General features: G+C 45.5%; 1 protein-coding gene across 1 annotated transcript in view; it reads left to right on the top strand.

The window, feature by feature from the left end:
* Positions 1 to 21,749, top strand: part of diaph2 (diaphanous-related formin 2) — a 717,635-nt gene that overhangs the window by 451,188 nt on the left and 244,698 nt on the right. The window contains 1 exon segment of the mRNA XM_023990279.2: positions 10,363 to 10,492. Within this exon segment, the coding sequence (XP_023846047.1) occupies positions 10,363 to 10,492 (130 nt within the window).

The raw sequence follows: 21,749 nt of genomic DNA, 5'->3' as shown, positions 1-21,749 counted from the left end.
ACCATTAGAGATGCAGAGAGACAGGTAGGCCATAATAACTGCCACTTAAATATTTCAGCATCAGTAGGAATGTTGTCAGTTATTAGGGCTCTCTTGTGCTTTTCAATGTACCAAACAGCTCTTTTATGTTGCGGCACCAACTGTGCCGAGCAGTAGCACCAGCCAGTCCACTTATATTAATATACTTTAATGACCTGGCCTATAAATAACTAACAAGATTCCAGAATTAATTTCTGAAGAGAGGTTGCTGGTGATGATGAGAGGGGGAAATATATTGTAATTATTCGGCGCTTGCATATGGAACAATAAGCAACAACCGGACCTATGTTTGTGGGTGTGTTGAGATGGCAGCTTTAGGAATGTATAAGGGGCTGGATGGACATAATATGCTGTCCAAGCTATTCAAATATGTCCCTCGAGGCAGTTACTCTTCTGGTTTACATTTTCCCCTTGTAATTTGGGACGGCAGGTAGCCTAGTGGTTAGAGCGTTGGGCCAGTAACCGAAAGGTTGCTAGATCGAATCCCCGAGCTGACAAGATAAAAATATGTTGTTCTGCCCCTGAGAAAGGCAGTTAATCCACTGTTCCCCGGTAGGCCGCCATTGTAAATAAGAATTTGTTCTCAACTGACTTGCCTAGTTAAGTAAAGGTTCAATAAAAACATTAAAAATTCAAATCAGGGCAGATTTAGACCTGGGACACCAGATGAGTGCAATTAACTATCAGAAACAAAAATCTGAATTGTTTAGGCTCTCCAGGACCTAATGCCATAGCCCTGTAATGTTGACTTGAGCGTTCCACTTAATCCCAAAGGTGTTTGATTGGGTTGAGGTTAGGGCTCAGTCAAGTTCTTCCACACCGATCTCGACAAACCATTTCTGTATGTTCATGTATGGACCTCACTTTGTGAGGAGTAGGAGTAGGAATTTAGCCCCACAGTGAATAATCTTTAGGTTAAAATCAACTACTGCCTCTTTCTCCGAACGGTTAAAGGGACCATCTGGGATAGGTACTCCAATCTACTGCTAAAACAGGAAAGGGCCTTCCCCAAACTGTTGCCACAATGTTGGAAGCTCATACATGTCTAGAATGTCATTGTGTGCTGTATAGCGTTACGATTTCCCTTCATTGAAAATAAGGGGCCCACCCCGAACCATGAAATGCAGCCCCAGACAATTTTTCCTCCTCCACCAAGCTTTATAGTTGGCACAATGCATTCGGGCAGGTAGCGTTTTCCTGGCATCCACCAAACTCAGATTCGTTTGTCGGACTGCCAGATGGTGAAGCGTTTCCACTGCTCCAGAGTCCAATGAGCTTTACACCGCTGCAGCCGACACTTGGCATTGCGCATGGTGATCTTAGGCTTGTGTGTGGCTGCTCGGCCATAGAAACCCATTTTATCAATGCAATGGAAAAGGTCCATCAACATGTACGCTTTACCTCTTCTGTCCACCACTATATGTTCTCATAATGAATGTTATATAATGTAACCCAATGTAATATATTGTTACCTAAAGGGGTTCATATTTGTACAATTCTGAATTAAACTAGATATCTCTTGCTGAGACAATTGGTCTGCTGCATTGTTCATGATGACTGAAACAAGAGACTTGGCAAGTGTGTTTGCTGACAATGTTCTTTCACTTTCAGAATGTGCTGTTCAGGGTGTTAAGGAAAAATGGTATTGTGTATTTACTTACGTCAAAATGTTTGAGGGTACTAGACCTAAGAGGCATTATTTGTTGTTCAAAGACCTAGCTGGTGCAAAGCCCTCAGTTGTTGTGGTGGTGATAGCTGTGGAAAGCACTAAACCTGCTGAGGTCGTCAGAGCAGACCAAGCATCTTTATGGAAATGGTGAAAGTCTTTAAAATGTATTATCTTTATGCATGTACTGTTGCTCACTCGTGTGTGTCTGTGTGTGTGTGTGTGTGTGTGTGTCTGTGTGTCTTGTCTGTGTGTGAGCAGTGAATGGTAAACAACCCAGTGGCTGAGTGTGGGGTACAGCAGAACTTAGTTCTGTTTAAATTAGGAGAACACCATCAGGTTTCGGGTGCTGCTACATTCCCCCAGTGCCAAGCGGCTGGCCTTGTTTTGCTATCTACACTGGAGCGTTTCTGATGCCTTCCTTATTATAGGGGCAGTCTGGGATTCAAACAACAACACATTGGGTATCCCAACACTTTTTCTGTAGACATTACAAAAAGTTGAGTAAATCAAGGGTTGGGTTGTGATGGGAACCACAGTGGAACTATGTTCATGAGGCATTTATAGGTTTTATATTTTTCAATAATCATTGGCTATACAATGAGTGTACATAAAGTTGAGATCAGCTGCTCTTTCCATGACATAGACCAGTGGTGTCACACTCCTTCCACAGAGAGCCGAGTGTCTGAGGGTTTTTGGTTTTTCCTTTCAATTAAGACCTAGACAACCAGGTGAGGGGAGTTCCTTACTAATTAGTGACCTTCATTCATCAATCAAATACAAGGATGCAGCAAAAGCCGCAGCCACTCGGCCCTCTGTGGAATGATTATGACACGTGACATAGACTGACCAGGTGAATCAAAGTGAAAGTTATGTTCCCTTATTGATGTCACTTGTTAAATTCACTTCAATCATTGTAGATGAAGGGCAAGAGACAGGTTAAAGTCATATTTTTATTCCTTGAGACAATTGAGACATGGATTGTCTATGTGTGCCATTCAGAGGGTGAATGGCCAAGACAAAATATTGGGTATGGTAGTAGGTGCCAGGTGCACCAGTTTGTATCAAGAATGGTCAACTACCAAGAGGACATCCAGCCAACTTGACACAACTGTGGTAAGCATGAGCCAGCATCCCTGTGGAACGCTTTCTACACCCTGTATAGTCCATGCCTCGAGGAATTCAGGCTGTTCTGAGTGCAACTCAATATTAGGAAGGTGTTCTCATAGTTTTGTACACTCAGTGTACAGTATATCATTTATTGGAAAGTCAAAAGATTGGAGTACCTATCCCAGATGGTCCCTTTAACCGTTCGGAGAAAGAGGCAATAGTTTATTCACTGTGGGGCTAAATCCCTACTCCCATTGACTCAGGAAAGTGAAGATGTGGTCTATCTGAAAAGAAAACATGATGATTCATGTGAAAGAAAACTGAGGTTTCCCTGTGATCAGGAAAGTGTGTCACAATCCTTTATGAACAGTCAACACACACATACACATGCGCGCAAGTACACACACGTGCACGAACATGCACACATACACACACGCGACATGTACACACACACACTGCTGCCGTTCAAACCCCCCTCTTTGTATACAGTGCCTTCAGAACGTATTCATACCCCTCGACTTGACTTATTCCACATGTTGTTGTTACAGTCTGAATTCAAAACGGATTAAGTTGATCTTCACACAATACCCCATAATGACAAAGTGAAACCATAAAAAATATATTTTTTGCTAATTTATTGAAAATAAAATACAGAAATCTCATTTACATAAGTAGTCATACCCCTCAGTCAATATTTTCTAGATGCATCTTTGGCAGCGATAACCAGTCTTTCTGGTTAAGTCTGAAAGAGTTTTCCACACCTGGATTATTTTCTGAATTATTCAAGCTTTGTCATATTGGTTGTTGATCATTGCTAGACAACCGTTTTCAGGTTTTGCCATAGATTTTCAAGTAGATTTAAGTCATAACTGTAACTCGGCACTCAGGAACATTCACTGTCTTCTTGGTAAGAAACTCCAGTGTAGATTTGACCTTGTGTTTTAGGTTATTGTCCTGCTGAAAAATGAATTAATCTCCCAGTGTCTGTTGGAAGGCAGACTGAACCAAGTTTTCCTCTAGAATTTTTCCTGTGCTTAGCTCCATTCTGTTTATTTTTTATCCTGAAAAACTCCCCAGCCCTTAACGATTACAAGCATACACTACCCATAACATGATGCAGCCACCACTATACTTGAAAATATGGAGAGCGGTACTCAGTAATGTGTTGTATTGGATTTGCCCCAAACATAACACGTTGTATTCAGGACAAGAAGTGGATTGATTTGCCACATTTTATGCAGTTTTACTTTAGTGCTTTGTTGCAAACAGGATGCATGTTTTGGAATGTTTTTATTCTGTACAGGCTTCCTTCTTTTCACTCTGCCAATTAGGTTAGTATTGTGGAATAACTGCAATTAAACTCTAACTGTTTTAAAGTCACAATGGTGAAATCGCTGAGTGGTTTCCTTCCTCTCTGGCAACTGAGTTAGGAATGACACATGTATCTTTGTAGTGACTGGGTGTATTGTTACACCATCCAAAGTGTAATTAATAACTTTACCATGCTCAAAGGGATATTCAATGTCTGCTTTGAATATCTACTAATAGGGGCCCTTGGTAAACTTCCCTAGTCTTTGTAGTTGAATCTGTATTTGAAGTTCACTGCTCGACTGAAGAAACCGTTCAGAGATGTGGGGCACAGAGATGAGATAATCATTCAAAAATCATGTTAAACACTATTATTGCACACAGAGTGAGTCCATGCAACTTATTCTGTGACCTGTTAAGCAAATGTTTTCTCCTGAACATATTTAGGCTTGCCATAACACAGAAGTTGAAAATGTATTGACTTAAGACATTTGAGCTTTTAGTTGTTAAATAATTTTTTTTAAATCCACTTTGACATTATGGGTTATGTGTCTAGGCCAGTGACCAAAAATCTGAGTATAATCAATTTTAAATTCAGGCTGTAACACAACAAAATGTGGAAAAAGTCAAGGGGTTTGAATACTTTCTGAAGGCACTATATCAAGGAATATAAGGAAAGACCTCCCTGCCATTTTGTCCAAAGCATTGAGCCCAGGTATCGAAGGAGCCAGCGGGCTTTGATGAAAGGATCATTCAGGAGGAAACCATCTAATATTTATGATTTGATTATTGTTGCATTTCTTGCCAATGGTTTGAGATTCTTTCTGTGAGTTTGGAAAAGGCTTTGTCATTGGCGAGATTGCAGTTGAGACATGTCCCTCTGTATGTTTGCCTTCGTAACCAATCTCTCTGGGAGGTACTGGGAGTGATTTATTTAATGGATGCTGGAACACAGTGCCATTTCAAATTAATACATGTTTGGAGAAAGGATGCTTTTCCCCCAGTGTACCATGCAAGCTCCTCTCTTTGATAAATAGATAAAAACCGCAGTAGAGCAATTGCTGAATTATTCTTTCATAATGGATAAATCAATCCACCCCCACCCAGCTTTTCCAGTTTGGGCTTTCGTCGCAATTAATTCTTACCTGGGAACAATTGCAGTATAATCCCGCGGAAGCCCCCTCCACCTTGAAAAGGATACAAAGGCCTTATCCAGGATAAATACTTTATTGATCACTCAGAGCCCTTTGAATAGGTGATTATCTTAATACGGGGGCCATTGTTTGCATAGCACCATGATAGATGATTCCCCTCACCATGCATATCTTTCCAAGTAATCCGTGAATGTTAGAGCTAGGATGACATTGGTGGCTGCACAAAGTAGGACTGAGATGAGGGGACCGACTGCTATCAACCTATCAACAGATTGGAAAAAACAGAGAAGTCAAGAGAAGATAACTGAAGAGACGACAAAGAGGAGAGAGGGGTGGCGACAGGGAGGATAGAGGGGTGGCGATGGAGAGGATAGAGGGGTGGCGACGGAGAGGATAGAGGGGTGGCGACGGAGAGGATAGAGGGGTGGCGACGGAGAGGGTAGAGGGGTGGCGACGGAGAGGGTAGAGGGGTGGCGACGGAGAGGGTAGAGGGGTGGCGACGGAGAGGATAGAGGGGTGGCCGCAACGAGAGGGGTAGAGGGGTGCGACGGAGAGCGGTAGAGGGTGGCACGAGAGGATAGGAGGGGTGGCGCGGCAGAGGGTAGAGGGGTGGCGACGGGGAGGATAAGCAGGGGTGGCGTCGGAGAGAGATAAGAGGGGTGAGGGCGACCGGATGAGGAGTAGGGGGTGGCGACGAGAGGATAGAGGGGTGGCGACGGAGAGGATAGAGGGTTGGCGACGGAGGAGGATAGAGGGGTGGCGAACGGAGAGGATAGAGGGGTGGCGAACGGGGAGGATAGAGGGGTGGCGACGGAGAGGATAGAGGGGTGGCGGACGGAGAGGATAGAGGGGTGGCGACGGAGAGGATAGAGGGGTGGCGACGGAGAGGGATGAGGGGAGTGGCGACGGAGAAGGATAGGAGGGGTGGGACGGAGACGGAAAGAGGGGTGGCGACGGAGAGGAAGAGGTTGACGGGTTGGGGACGGAGAGGGATAGAGGGTTGGAGAGGGAGAGGATAGAGGGTTGAGGGACGGAGAGAGGACTGAGGGGTGCGAGCGGAGAGGATAGAAGGGGTGGCGACGGAGAGGATAAGAGGGGTGGCGAACGGAAGAGAAAGAGAGGGTGGCGACGGAGAGAAGAGATGGGATGCGGACGGAGAGGAATAGGAGGGGCTGGCGACGGAGAGAGAAGAGTGGGTGGCGACGGAAAAATAAGGAAGGGGACAGACGGATGACAGAGGGGTGGCGACGGAGAGGATAGAGGGGTGGCGACGGAGGAGATAAGGAAGTGGCGACGGAGAGGAATAGAGAGGGGTGGCGACGGAGAGGATAGAGGGGTGGCGACGGAGAGGATAGAGGGGTGGCGACGGAGAGAGGATAGAGGGGTGGCGACGGAGAGGGATAGAAGGGGTGGAGGGATAGAGGGGTGGCGACGGAGAGGGATTAGAGGGGGTGGAGAGAGTAGAGGGGTGGCGACGGAGAGGATAGAGGGTGGCGACGGAGAGGATAGAGGGGTGGCGACGGAGAGGATAGAGGGGTGGTCGACGGAGAGGATAGAGGGGTGGCGACGGAGAGGATAGAAGGGTGGCGACGGAGAGGATAAGGAGGTGGCGACGGAGAAGGAATAGAGGGGTGGCGACGAGAGGGAATAGAGGGGTGGCGACCGGAAGAGGATAGAGGGGTTGGCGACGGAGAGGATAGAGGGGTGGCGACGGAGAGGATAGAGGATGGGCAGGGAAGAGGGGTGGCGTCGAGAGGGATAGAGGGTGGCGACGAGGAGGAAGGGGGTGGCGACGGAGAGGATAAGGGTGGGCGACGGAGAGGATAGAGGGGTGGGCGACGGAGAGGAGAGAAGGGTGGCGACGGAGAGGATAGAGGGGTGGCGACGGAGAGGATAGAGGGTGGCGAACGGAGAGGATAGACAAGGGGAAGACAAGTAGAGGGTGGCGACGGAGAGGATAGAGGGGTGGCGACGGAGAGGAAGACAGACAGGCGATAGGCAGAGGGCGAAGGATAGAGGGGTGGCGACGGAGAGAGAGGCGAAGAGAAGTGAGTGGTGGCGACATCAGGAATCACACAGCGCGGCCGAGGATAGAGGGCTGGCGACGGAGAGGATAAGGAGGGATGGTGACAGAGAGGATAGAGGGATTAAGACGGACAGGATAGAGGGATTAAGACGGACAGGATAGAAGGATGGTGACGGAGAGAAGAGAGGGATGGTGACAAAGGATAGAGGGATGGTGACAAAGGATAGAGGGGTGGTGACAGAGAGGATAGAGGGATGGTGACAGAGGATAGAGGGATGGTGACAGAAAGGATAGAGGGATGGTGACAGAGAGGATAGAGGGATGGTGACGGAGAGGATAGAGGGATGGTGTGCTTCAACAGGAAGTTCCTGGATAACAAGTGCCTTGTGCTCTTAGCAGGTGTTTAATTGAGTCTGGTGGGGTTAAATTGCTGCTTTATACGGCGATATGGCCAGATATGTGACCATGGGAAATGGTGCTGATGGTGATGCTCATCATGATAATCCTATGGCTATTGGAGCAGAAGCATAATGTCCTGTTGCATTAACACTCGTTACCATTAAACTATCAGTGGCAATGTGTGTGCCCTTTCATCACAGCCTAACGCGTCAGCATGCGAACTGAACCACATGCTTGGTCTGTTGTAATCATGTAATTGTCTATGTCCTAGAGAGTGGTCAATTGTATTATGTGTAATCAACTGCTCACCCTCCCTTTGAAATCTTCCCCTGATAGGGGCACGGGGTGGGAATGTTGCCAATGACTTTTGTTAATCTTCCAACAGCCCTATTCCACATCTGCTGCTGTTTATTGTCCTAAAATGGACACCATAATGCATTCTGTTGTGAATGAGGATTTAAATAGTACATTGTCGATGATAAGTATACAGTAAGAGTATTCTTGATCATTCTTAAGACAAAGCAGAATGGAAAATATACATTGGAATATGAATGGATGTCTTCTCTCTGATATGATCATGTGGTTTCCTGTTGTCTTAGTCAACTGCTGGCTCCCCCACACATCAAGATAATGTAACCTTACAAGACATTTGTTCACAGGGAGGTCTGCCAGAATCTTGAGAGTTTGGCATGGCTCTGTGAGGTTAATAATAGAAGCCATCTTGTTGTGTTTTTTTCTCTCTCTCTTCTCCCCTCAAACCAGCCATCCTGAAGTCAAGTCTTGACAGAAAACAATCTTGTTTGAGCCGGCGAGGGCGAGGAGGGTCAGCCAGCACCGGTGCCCCTGCCTAATGCAGTCCACCAGCCCCTGTCCTCTCCCTCCAATCTCTGTGAGGGAGGGAGAGAGGGAACAGAAAAAAGGAGGAAGAGTTAGGGATTGCAGTCTGGTCGACTACCTCTGTGGGGTTTCATTCATTTAGAGCCGTACTATACCACTACATTATCTCTTTTGAATTCCTTTTCAATGTCTTTGTGCTCGAGATTCGTGAAAAGGTTATCTACGGTTTTTTACATCTTCGGGACAGAAAAGGTGGTGTAAGAATGATATATGTTTGGGGGAGGTTGACACACAGGTCCAATGTAATGAATAGATCTAATTAAAGTGAAAGTTGCCTATGAATTAACTTGAGTAAATAAGTAAAAAGGGTGAATAAATAACCTGTTTTCCAGCGCCAAAGTCATAGTTATTTTTATTGACACAGCTATTTATTAAGGAGTTGCTAAAACACCTTGCAGCACTGCGCTGACATGTGGATGTATGATTCAATGCTGCTGAGATGCACGACAGATGTTACTCAGTGGGAAATCCCCCAACTCCGCCTCCCCAGTCCTGCTGAAATATTTAGATTTAAAGTACACATATATTATATTCATGGCTAAATACTGTGGTTTGATCCAATAGTTGTAAGATTCTGTAACACTTTACCGTAAGTAATTTGCCTTAAAAGCTTTACTTAAGTTACCCTAATGTAACTACACAGAAATAACTGTAGAAACAACATTTTATTTACACATAGTTACATAGTTGCTGCTTTATTGACCAATTTCTCTGTCATCCTATGTGTGAATGGACAAATGAACTGAAATCTAGGTAAACAGCAGCGTAGTCCGTCTGGCATGTTTGACATTCTTTATTTTGAAGTGCCGACCCACACTTAATAAAGCCAATGTGATTTACTGGAGAAGGTGGTATAGCTCTCCTATTTTGAAAGAAATGCATTTTCCAAAGTCATTCAGTCTGCCCCCAAAGAAGAAAATTAAATGTACTCTGGTAGAGAGAGGGAACCGAGCAAGGAAATGCTTGTAGGGATGAATGCATCAATGAGCCAATTGCTCTAAAATTGGACAGGGTTTTAGGAGAGGGAGATGGGAGGAAAGGGATTTGGCTTGCCCCTGCACTCCAGCCCAAACGCCTCATTGAAAGGTCATGTAGGATCTCTGAAAGGCTTGTGCAGTTGTCTCTAAGGCACCACAATGGAGAATATGCTCCTAGCAGCCACTGTACTGGCCTTTTTCTCTCCAATTGTATTAGTCTAGTCTAGCACATTCACTTTTCCTTTCTCAAAGCTTTGTATTGGTTTTATCCAGTTCTGTTTGATATGTATGTTTTACTGATATGTGTTTTTAGTGTTGTCTACTCAATGCATGGGCGTATGTTCCTTTATGCATATTTATCACAATGCCTCTCAGCCCATCATATCACTAAACATGTATGTGACCACTAACAAACTGAACTATACAATGCATCTTTATCTGCCACTGTCATATGGCAAAAGCAAAGAAGGCTAAAGGCAGTTCCTGAAAGACTGAATGAAAGAGAGCTGAACGTTTACACATGCCCCCCTCCCCCAACAGCTCTCTGTATGGTTGGTTGTTTCATGCAGATCCGTTATTGTTGTGGCCTTTTCTAACATTCAAAGAACATTCTGTCCCTGCGTGGCTCAGTTGGTAAGAGCATGGCGCTAGAAATGCCAGGGTCGTGGGTTGGAGGTCATCTATACTAAAATGTATGCACTCACTGTTGTCAGTCGCTTTGGGCTTTTGCTAAATGGTAAGAACAACTAATGCTGTGACTCACCCATGACTTCACCTCTCTCTCAGCTTCGAGACACTAAGTCGGCCGACCAAAACACAACGCTGCTCCACTTCCTGGCTGAGAAGTGTGAAGAGAAGTACCCGGAGATCCTGAGGTTCCCTGAAGAGCTGCAGCATGTGGAGAGTGCTAGCAAAGGTAAGCCAGTCCGTCCTCTTTAAATAACGGTTGACCATGTCCTTATATGGACACTGTATCACTGGTTGAACCATAGTTCTACACAGACACTCCTGAGGCATTAACAGTAGCTTATATTCTGATGTGAGAGATGGATGTACAACATACTGCAAAGTCAGAGAGTAATTAAAACTTGTTGTTTTCTGCTAAGGTCATACTTGCATGTTTTGAATCGCTCAACATGCTGTTATTGGACCTTGCAGACAGTAAACTATATATTCAACAAACAAGATTTATTCCTCCCCGGAAATATCTGCCTCTTGAAATTGGACGCTCTCACAGGAAATCACAAAAGATTTAAGACAAACATGCAATTTACTCCACACCTGCAATCATTCTAGGTGTTATGTCACCTTTACCAATTTACTGCCATATTTCATTTCCTCATCTTCTTGTTTTGACCCCCCTGCATTGTGTTTTGTTAGTAACCAATAGAAATCTCTCGACAAGCCCAAATATTATAGCTGTGTCTTCCTTGGCTCCTTTTCAATTAAGAAAGCTGTTGATTACAACTATGATGTTATTTGCTTGTGTTTTCATCAAAGTATTTTGTTCACCTTCTCCCCCACCAGTATCCTCGCTATAAACCCGGTTAAATCAAATTGTAATTGGCCGATGGTATTTGCTTTGTCTCGGCTTTATAACATTGATCCAGAGTTATCCGACTTGTTTTTAAACGCTTCTTTTGGTAGCTAGAGCTTAAACCAGGAGGCTTCGAGGCATTTTACAGCTTGATTTAGACACGCCCATGTGTTATAGAGTGACGCAAGAGATTAGGCCCAACAAGGTTAAGATACTTTAATTAGGTCTGCTGCATCCGATGGAATAAAACGTCCTAATGGCCAGAGAGCCCCTCTTAATTATTGTGGCCAGAGAGCCCCTCTTAATCCCTTAAAATGGCGCCGGAAGTAATGGCAGCAGTTTTACGAGCGCCCAACCAATTGTGGTTTTTTTTGCGTTATTTGTAACTTATTTTGTACATAATGTTTCTGCAACCGTATCCTACGGCAAAAAAAGAGCTTCTGGATATCAGGACAGCGATCACTCACCTTGGATTAGACAAAGATTTTTTCTTCAACATGCAGGACACACAGGACATTCTCTGAACACCTGACAAGGCCAACATCCCAGTTGTTGGCAAGAGGAAGAGACGCAGGTACAGAGGATACAGAGCAGGGTGCCTTGTAAGGCGAGTGGGAAAGCTGCCGTTACCGTCAATATTACTCGCCAACGTACGATCACGAATATCCAACCAACGGGACATCAAAAACTGTAATATCTTATGTTTCACGGAATCTTGGCTAATTGATGACATGGATATTCAGCCAGCGGGATATACGCTGCACCGGCAAGATAGAACAAGGGGGGGCGGTCTGTGCATGTTTGTAAACAACAGCTGGTGCACGAAATCTAAGGAAGTCTCTAGATTTTGCTCGCCTGAAGTAGAGTATATTGTGATAAATTGCAGGCCACACTATTTGCCTAGAGAGTTTTCAGCTATACTTTTCGTGGCTGTTTATTTACCACCACAGACGGATTCTGGCACTAAGACCGCACTCAGTCAGCTGTATAGGGAAATAAGCAAACAGCTCCTAGTGTCCGGAGACTTTAATGCAGGGAAACTTAAATCAGTTCTACGTCATTTCTATCGACATGTTAAATGTGCAACCAGAGGAAAAAAATTCTAGATCACCTGTACTCCACACACAGAGACGTGTACAAGCTCTCCCTCGCCCTCCATTTGGAAAATCCGACCACAATTCTATCCTCCTGATTCCTGCTTACAAGCTAAAATTAAAGCAGGAAGCACCCGTGACTCGGTCTATAAAAAAGTGGTCAGGTGAAGCAGATGCTAAACTACAGAACGGTTTTCCTGTCACAGACTGGAACATGTTCCGGGATTCTTCCGATGGCATTGAGGAGTACACCTGATCAGTCACTGGCTTTATCAATAAGTGCATCGAGGACGTCGTCCCCACAGTGACTGTACGTACATACCCCAACCAGAAGCCATGGAGTACAGGCAACATTTTCACTGAGCTAAAGGGTAGAACTTCCACTTTCAAGGTGCGGGACTCTAACCCGGAAGCTTATAAGAAATCCTGCTATGCCCTCCGACGAACCATCAAACAGGCACAGCGTCAATACAGGGATAAGATTTAATCATACTACACCGGCTCCGACGCTCGTCTTATGTGGCAGGGCTTGCAAACTATTACAGACTACAAAGAGAAGCACAGCCGTGAGCTGCCCAGTGCCACGAACCTAACAGATGAGCTAAATCACTTCTATGCTCGCTTCGAGGCAAGCAACACTGAGGCATGCCTGAGAGCATCATCTGTTCCGGATGACATTGTGATCACGCTCTACATTCACAAGGCTGCGGGGCCAGACGGGCATGTGCTGACCAACTGACAGGTGTCTTCACTGACATTTTCAACATGACCCTGATTGAGTCTGTAATACCAACATGTTTCAAGCAGACCACCATAGTCCCTGTGACCAAGAACACGAAGGCAACCTGCCTAAATGACTACAGACCCATAGCACTCACGTCCGTGGCCATGAAGTGCTTTGAAAGGCTGGTAGTGCTTTGAAAGGCTCACATCAACACCATTATCCCAGAAAACCTAGACCCACTCCAATTTGCATACCACCCAAACAGATCCACAGATGATGCAATCTCTATTGCACTCCACACTGCCCTTTCCCACCTGGACAAAAGGAACACCTACGTGAGAATGCTATTCATTGACTACAGCCCCGCGTTCAACACCATAGTGCCCTCAAAGCTCATCAATAAGCTAAGGATCCTGGGACTAAACACCTCCCTCTGCAACTGGATCCTGGACTTCCTGATGGGCCGCCCCCAGGTGGTGAGGGTAGGCAGCAACACATCTGCCACACTGATCCTCAACGCTGGAGCCCCTCAGGGGCGCATGCTCAGTCCCATCCTGTACTCCCTGTTCACCCACGACTGCATGGCCAGGCACAACTCCAACACCATCATTAAGTTTGCAGACGACACAACAGTGGTAGGCCTGATCACCGACAACGACGAGACAGCCTATAGGGAGGAGGTCAGAGACCTGTCCGGGTGGTGCCAGAATAACAACCTATCCCTCATCGTAACCAAGACTAAGGAGATGATTGAGGACTACAGAAAAGGAGGACCGAGCACGCCCCCATTCTCATCGACTGGGCTGTAGTGGAGCAGGTTGAGAGCTTCAAGTTCCTTGGTGTCCACATCAACAACAAACTAGAATGGTCCAACACACCAAGACAGTCGTGAAGAGGGCACAACAAAGCCTATTCCCCCTCAGGAAACTAAAAAGATTTGGCATGGGTCCTCAGATACGCAAAAGGTTCTACAGCTGCAACATCAAGAGCATCCTGACTGGTTGCATTACTGCCTGGAATGGCAATTGCTCGGTCTCCGACCGCAAGGCCCTACAGAGGGTAGTGCTTAGCCCCAGTACATCACTGGGGCTAAGCTTCCTGCCATCCAGGACCTCTACACCAGGCGGTGTCAGAGGAAGGCCCTAAAAATTGTCAAAGACCCCAGCCACCCCAGTCATAGACTGTTCTCTCTACTACCGCATGGCAAGCGGTATCGGAGTGCCAAGTCTAGGACAAAAAAGGCTTCTCAACAGTTTTTACCCCCAAGCCATAAGACTCCTGAACAGGTAATCAAATGGCTACCCGGACTATTTGCATTGTGTGCCCCCCCAACCCCTCTTTTTCTGCTGCTGCTACTCTCTGTTTATCATATATGCATAGTCACTTTAACTATACATTCATGTACATACTACCTCAATTGGCCCGACCATCCAGTGCCCCTGCACATTGGCTAAACGGGCTATGTGCACTGTGTCCCGCAACCCACCACCCGCCAACCCCTCTTTTACGCTACTGCTACTTTCTCTTCATCATCTATGCATAGTCACTTTAACCATATCTACATGTACGTACTACCTCAATCAGCCCGGTGCCTGTATATAGCCTTGCTACTGTTATATCCTCGCTACTTTATATAGCCTCGCTACTGTTATTTTTCACTGTCTTTTTTACTGTTGTTTTTATTTATTTACTTACCTATTGTTCACCTAATACCTATTTTGCACTGTTGGTTAGAGCCTGTAAGTAAGCATTTCACTGTAAGGTCTACTACACCTGTTGTATTCGGTGCACGTGACAAATAAACTTTGATTTGATTTGTGTTGTAAAAATCTGGAATATTCTTCTGTTCAGGAAGAGGGCCCCGGCAGATTCAATATGGATGGTGTCTGGCAGCAGTTTCAGTGGCCAATGGGAGGACTTTAATAGAGCACAAGGGATTTGTATGCGTTCTGAGATGACCACCAGGAAAGGTTAACATGCCGGATGGGAGGCATGGTGTGGATGACAGGACAGAACGGTGGCTTTAATGCACTAGGCATTATAGTCTATCTGCCATTGTGGATTGGCGCTGAGAATAAGAGAACATGGCTGCCATTTGTGGTGCGGAAGTGGCGTAATTACCTCAAGAGTAGACATGCTACATTGTTCCCACCTTTGAATTAAGTTATTTATCTGACACGTATGAAAGTTAGTCTCCCTAGGCAATCTGGCACGTAAGCATTTGCCGCCTCATTGTGTCTGGGAATAGACTTGTTTGTCTGACTGCCTGTCAATAAGTTCATTTCATTCTCAAGTATTTGGTGGAGACTCCCCAGAGGCGTATTTACTTTGTTAGTTTCCTATTTGGTTATTTAATCGAATTCCCGCTAATTATGTGCTCGACTGACGCAGCGAGGCAGCTATTGTTGAAGTGGACCAGAACCAGCCTTCATTATGGATATAGATGGATTAGTATACGGCTCAAACTGTCAACGTGTATCAACTCATTCAAGTCCTTTCAGGGACAATCAATTATTGTACATGCTTGTTAGTTCAATTGGGTGAGACTGATAAGCCATTGGTTGACTCAATTCATTATGGCAAACACCAGTGGACAACACAGACATAACACCAAGGAGAAGGCTATATGGGATATAAAGCTGTTTACCTCACAGTGCTTTCCGTAGACCCTGTATTTTAATTATAGGTCAACCGTGATATACAACACGATAACATTATTATCCATGGACATTTTGGGGTAAAACCAAGAAAACTAGCCATTTAAAGGCCCAGTACAGTCAAAAATGTGATTTCCCTGTGTTATATATATATATATATATATATATATATATATATATATATATATATATATATATATATATATATTATTTCTACACGGAGGTTGGAATAATACTATGAAATTGTGAAAATTATGATAATACCCTTTTAGTGTAAGAGCTGTTTGAAAAGACCGCCTGAAATTTCAGCCTGTTTTGGTGGGGTGGAGTTTTGGCCTGCCTGGTGACATCAACAGGTGGTAATTTAGTTAATTTACTGATACGAAAGAGAGAATCAAATCCTCTCTGCCAATAACAGCTACACTGAACAAAAATATAAACACAACATGTTGGTCCCATGTTTCAAGAGCTAAAATAAAAGATGCCAGAAATGTACCTTCCATAAACACAAAAAGCCTATTTCTCTCAAATGTTGCGCACAAATTTGTTTACATCCCTGTTATTGAGCATATCTCCTTTTCCAAGATAACCCATCCACCTAACAGATGTGGCATATCAAGAAGTGGATTAAACAGCATGATCATTACACAGGTGCAGCTTGTGCTGGGGAGACTAAAAGGCCACTCAGTTTTTTGCCACACAACACAATGCCACAGATGTCTCAAGTTTTGAGGGAGCATGCAATTGACGTGCTGACTGCAGGAATGTCCAGAGCTGTTGCCTGGTGGACATTACATTTTCATTTCTCTACCACCATTAGAGAATTTGTCAGTACCTCCAACTGGCCTCACAAACGCAGACCACGTATAACCACGCCAGCCCAGGACCTCCGCCACTGGCTTCTTCAGCTGCGGGATTGTCTGAGACCAGCCACCCGGACTGCTGAAACTGTGGGTTTGCACAACAAAATAATTTCTGCACAAACTGTCAGAAACAGTCTCAGGGAAGCTCATCTGCATGCTTGTCATCCTCACCAGTGTCTTGACCTGACTGAAGTTCTGCGTCGAACCGACTTCAGTTGGTAAATTCTCACCTTCGATAGCCACTGGCACGCTGGAGAAGTGTGCTCTTCACGGATGAATCCCAGTTTCAACTGTACCTGGAAAATGGCAGAGATTGTGTATGGTGTCGTGTGTGCGAGTGGTTTGCTGATGTCAATGTTCTGAACAGATTGCCTCATGGTGGACAACGAACACAATTTCATTTTATTGATGGCAATTTGATAATGCACAACCCCATGTCACAAGGATCTGTACAAAATTCCTGGAAACTGAATATGTTCCAGTTCTTCCATGGCCTGAATACTCACCAGACATGTCAACCATTGAGCATGTTTGAGATGCTCTGAAACGACATGTGCGACAGCTTGTTCCAGTTCCCACCAGTATCCAGCAACTTCGCACAGCCATTGAAGGGGAGTGGGACAACATTCCACAGGCCACAATCAACAGCCTGATCAACGCTATGCAGAAGAGATGAGGCGCTGCATGAGACAAATGGTGGTCACACCAGATACTGACTGGTTTTCTGATCCACGCCCCTACTTTGTTTTTAAGGTATTCATGAATTAGGGCCTAATTCATTTATTTCAATTGACTGATTTCCTTATATGAACTGTAACTCAGTAAAATATTTGAAATTGTTGATATGTTGCGTTTATATTTTGGTTCAGTGCAGTTTTCAGTTTTCCCTTCCCCACTCAAACCACACCCAGACAGTCCTAGCGAAATTGCTTGAGAAATCACAGGAAGGTACTTAATTGCTACACATACATTATTTGATATTGATATAAAACATTGGACCTTTAAGAGCAGATGATTCCATAGTGAGAGAGACAGAAATAATTTGATTTGGAAATATATTTTGTTATTGTGCCTATTGGTCAGCCAGACAGCATTGGTTTGAATCATGAAGTGATGCGTTTCTTCAGTTTTGACAGAAGTCCGCCTCCACAGGTGAAGCCAAAAGGAATTAGATGATTGAGTCACCCACTCTAACAAAAAATGCACCGTCTCTCACTCCAACAAGAAACATGACACAATGATCTTTGTTTTAAAAGACAATTCTTAGTGTCTTCTCATTTTCCTTTTCCCCGTACCAACGAGAGACCTCTTTGGTCACCAGCGCTCAAGTTTTATTCTGTTGTTTTCGGGTGCTTTTAAGGGCCGTTTGAGATGCCGGAGAGGACCAAAACAAAGAAGCTCAAATCGCAGCTGTCTAGCCTCACTAAAGCTCATTTAATCAGAGAACACTTTGAGGCTGGAACACAAGGCTGGAACACCAAGATGGCTGGGCCACGCGTTAGCTTGATTCGAGTCTGGAGGAGCTTTAACACTCATGTAGAACAACGGGGCCCATCTGAATAATTTATAGACTATCTTCCAGATCCTTTACAAGGCTTTTTGGTCTCCTGTCAGGTAAATTGGTAGAAGAACATGGGAAAAAGATTGCTTCCTTAACTGGGTACACTGTTCACCCTAACCCCGAGCAATATCTAGTTGTCATCTCTCATTCTCCTCTCTGTTAGGCATCTCTCTCTCCTTCATCGCTACAGTGCATTAGAGCCACTTTGTTTCCTCGTCTCCACTAAAATAACTTTCTAGTTTCTCCTTTTGTTATTATTTTTCTACTTGGCCCATGGCCGGCAGCATGCTGGAATGGAAATATGTATCTAGGATTCCACTTCCTCTCCCTTTATCCCCCATCACTTCCTCTCATTTTATCCCCCATCACGTCATCTCTCTTTATCCCCATCACCACCTCCTCTTTTATCACTGTCTCCCCCATCACTTCCTCTCTCTTTATCCCCATCTCCCCCATCACTTCATCTCTCTGTATCACCGACTCCCCATCACTTCATCTCTCTTTATCACCGACTCCCCATCACTTCATCTCTCTTTATCACCGACTCCCCATCACTCATCTCTCTTTATCACCGACTCCCCATCACTTTCTCTCTTCTTTATCCCTCGACTCCCCATCACTTCTCTCTCTTATCCCTGTCTCCCCATCACTTTCCTCTCTTTCCTTCTCCCTCCATCATCCTCTCGCTTCATCCCTCTCCCCCATCACTCACTCTTTATCACGACTCCCATCACTTCATCTCTCTTTTCACCGACTCCCCATCACTTTCTCTCTCTTTATCCCTGTCTCCCCATCACTTCCTGTCTCTTTATCCATGTCTCTCCAATCACTTCCTCTCTCTTTATTCCCATTCTCCCCATTCACTTCATATCTCTTTATCCCCATCACTCCTCTCTTTTTATCCTGTATCCCCATCACTTCCTCTCTCTTCAACCCGTCTCCCCCATCACTTCTCTCTTTCAACCCCGGTCTCCCTCTCGTTATCCCGACTGCCAATCACTTCCTCTCTTCTTTACCCCCGTCTCACCCATCTCTCCTCTCTTATTCCCCGTCTCCCCATCACTTCCTGTCTCTTTATCCCCGTCTCCCCATCACGTCATGTCTCTTTTCCCCGTCTTCCATCACGTCCTGTCTTTATACCCGTCTCCGCATCACTTCTGTCTCTTTATCCCGTCTCCCCATCACTTCCTCTCTCTTTAGCCTGTCTCCCCATCACTTCCTGTCTCTTTATCCCGTCTCCCCATCACTTCCTGTCTCTTTATCCCCGTCTCCCCATCACTTCCTCTCTCTTTTATCCCCATCTCCCCATCAACTTCCTCCATCCTTATCCCTGTCTTCCCCATTACTTCCCGTCTCTTTATCCCTGTCTCCCCCATTCATTCCTCTCTCTTTATCCCGTCTCCCCCATCACTTCTCTTCTATTCCCCGTTCCCATCACTTCTCTCTTATCCCCGTCTCCCCATCACTTTCTCTCTCTTTATCCCCGTCTCCCCATCACTTTCTCTCTCTTTCCCCGTCTCCCCCATCACTTTCTCTCTCTTTATCCCCGTCTCCCCCATCACTTTCCCTCTCTTTATCCCCGTCTCCCCATCACTTCCTCTCTCTTTATCCCCGTTCTCCCCATCACTTCCTCTCTCTTTATCCCGTCTCCCCATCACGTTCTCTCTATATCCCCGTCTCCCCATCACTTTCTCTCTATATCCCCGTCTCCACCATCACTTTCTCTCTCTTTATCCCGATCTCCCCATCACTTCTCTCTATATCCCGTCTCCCCATCACTTTCTCTCTATATCCCCGTCTCCCCATGACTTCCTCTCTCTTCAACCCGTCTCCCCTCTTGTTATCCACCGACTGCCAATCACTTCCTCTCTCTTTACCCCGTCTCACCCATTCTCTCCTCTCTCTTTATCCCCGTCTCCCCATCACTTCCTGTCTCTTTATCCCCGTCTCCCCATCACGTCCTGTCTCTTATACCCGTCTCCGCTCACTTCCTGTCTCTTTATCCCCGTCTCCCCATCACTTCCTCTCTCTTTATCCCCGTCTCCCCATCACTTCCTCTCTCTTTACCCTGTCTCCCCATCACTTCCTATCTCTTTATCCCCGTCTCCGCATCACTTCCTGTCTCTTTATCCCCGTCTCCCTCCACTTCCTCTCTCTTTATCCCCATCTCCCCATCACTTCCTCCATCTTTATCCCTGTCTTCCCCATTACTTCCCGTCTCTTTATCCCCGTTCTCCCCATCCACTTCCTCTTCTTATCCCCGTCTCCTCCCATCACTTCCTCTCTCTTATCCCCGTGCTCCCCATCACGTTCTCTCTATATCCCCGTCTCCCCATCACTCTCTCTATATCCCCGTCTCCACCACACTTTCTCTCTCTTTATCCCCGTCTCCCCATTCACGTTTCTCTCTATATCCCGTCTCCCCATCACTTTCTCTCTATACCCCGTCTCCACCATCACTTTCTCTCTCTTTATCCCCGTCTCCCCATCACGTTCTCTCTATATCCCCGTTCCCCATCACTTTCTCTCTATATTCCCGTCTCCACATCACTTTCTCTCTCTTTATCCCCGTCTCCCCATCACGTTCTCTCTATATCCCCGCTCTCCCCATCACTTTTCTCTATATCCCCGTCTCCCCATCACTTTCTCTCTATATCCCCGTCTCCCACCATCACTTTCTCTCTTCTTATATCCCCGTCTCCCCATCACTCTCTCTATATCCCCGTCTCCACCATCACCTTTCTCTCTTATATCCCCGTTCCCCATCAACTTTCTCATACCCCCGCTCCCCACACTTTCTCTCGTATTCCCGTCTCACGCATCACTTTCTCTCTATATCCCCGTCTCCCCATCACTTTCTCTCTATATCCCCGTCTCCACCATCACTTTCTCTCTGTGCCCACCCAACTTACCTTCTGACAAGCTATTACAAATTGAACCTCCCCCTGCCTGTCCCACCACCACTACAACTTGGAAAATGTTGTTGTGTGTTGAATCATTATTTGACTCATTATTTTCAGCTGAAGTAGACCCCTCGCCTGTGCGGTGACTACCACCACCCTCTGTTGTGATCTGTAGCTGAGGTGAGGCCAGGTGACCTAGTCAACCTGTACAGCCAGAGGCCCTGAGCCTGCAAATTTCTGCTTGTTGCATCAAGGGCCATGGGGGAAAACGGGGGTTGGCTGGTCAGAAGGTGGGGGGTGTGGTGAGGAGGAGGGGGTTCCAACATTAGAATAATCACAAGCTCATCTACAAACGGCTGGAGCCTGCACACTTAATATACCTGATTGAAAAGAGCAATCAGTTCCGGCTGATTTCCCTGAGAAAGGCTTTTTGTCAGTTCCTTTCCCTTGATTGCCCACTCCAGAGGGACTCTCTCTCCTCAAGTCTCTAACATCTACTGCTCCTCAGAGAGAGAAGAAAAAATTTAGAGAGAAAAGAGTGAGAGAGAAAAGAGAGAGAGACAGGCCTTTGTCTGCTCTTTTGCAGGCTGAGCCTCCCTTAAGCACATTATACTGCATTTTCCCAACTGCTTCACTTCATGTTAATTGCCTTATATTGTTTCTATTTAATGTTATGCTTCTGTCATGACAAGTTCAAATCGAAAGAAAGATAATTGCTAATCAATGAAAACTGGATCCTTGTACAATTCACTCCGGGTCGAGTGGCGTACTTTGGCATTTGCTGGAAATCATTAATGTTATTCAATAAGATGCCCTTTTAATAATTTTCACTTC

This window comes from Salvelinus sp. IW2-2015, linkage group LG6.2, assembly GCF_002910315.2.
Source record: "Salvelinus sp. IW2-2015 linkage group LG6.2, ASM291031v2, whole genome shotgun sequence".
In the NCBI taxonomy this organism is placed as follows: Eukaryota; Metazoa; Chordata; class Actinopteri; order Salmoniformes; family Salmonidae; genus Salvelinus; species Salvelinus sp. IW2-2015.
This window is presented reverse-complemented; position numbering and strand designations above follow the sequence as displayed.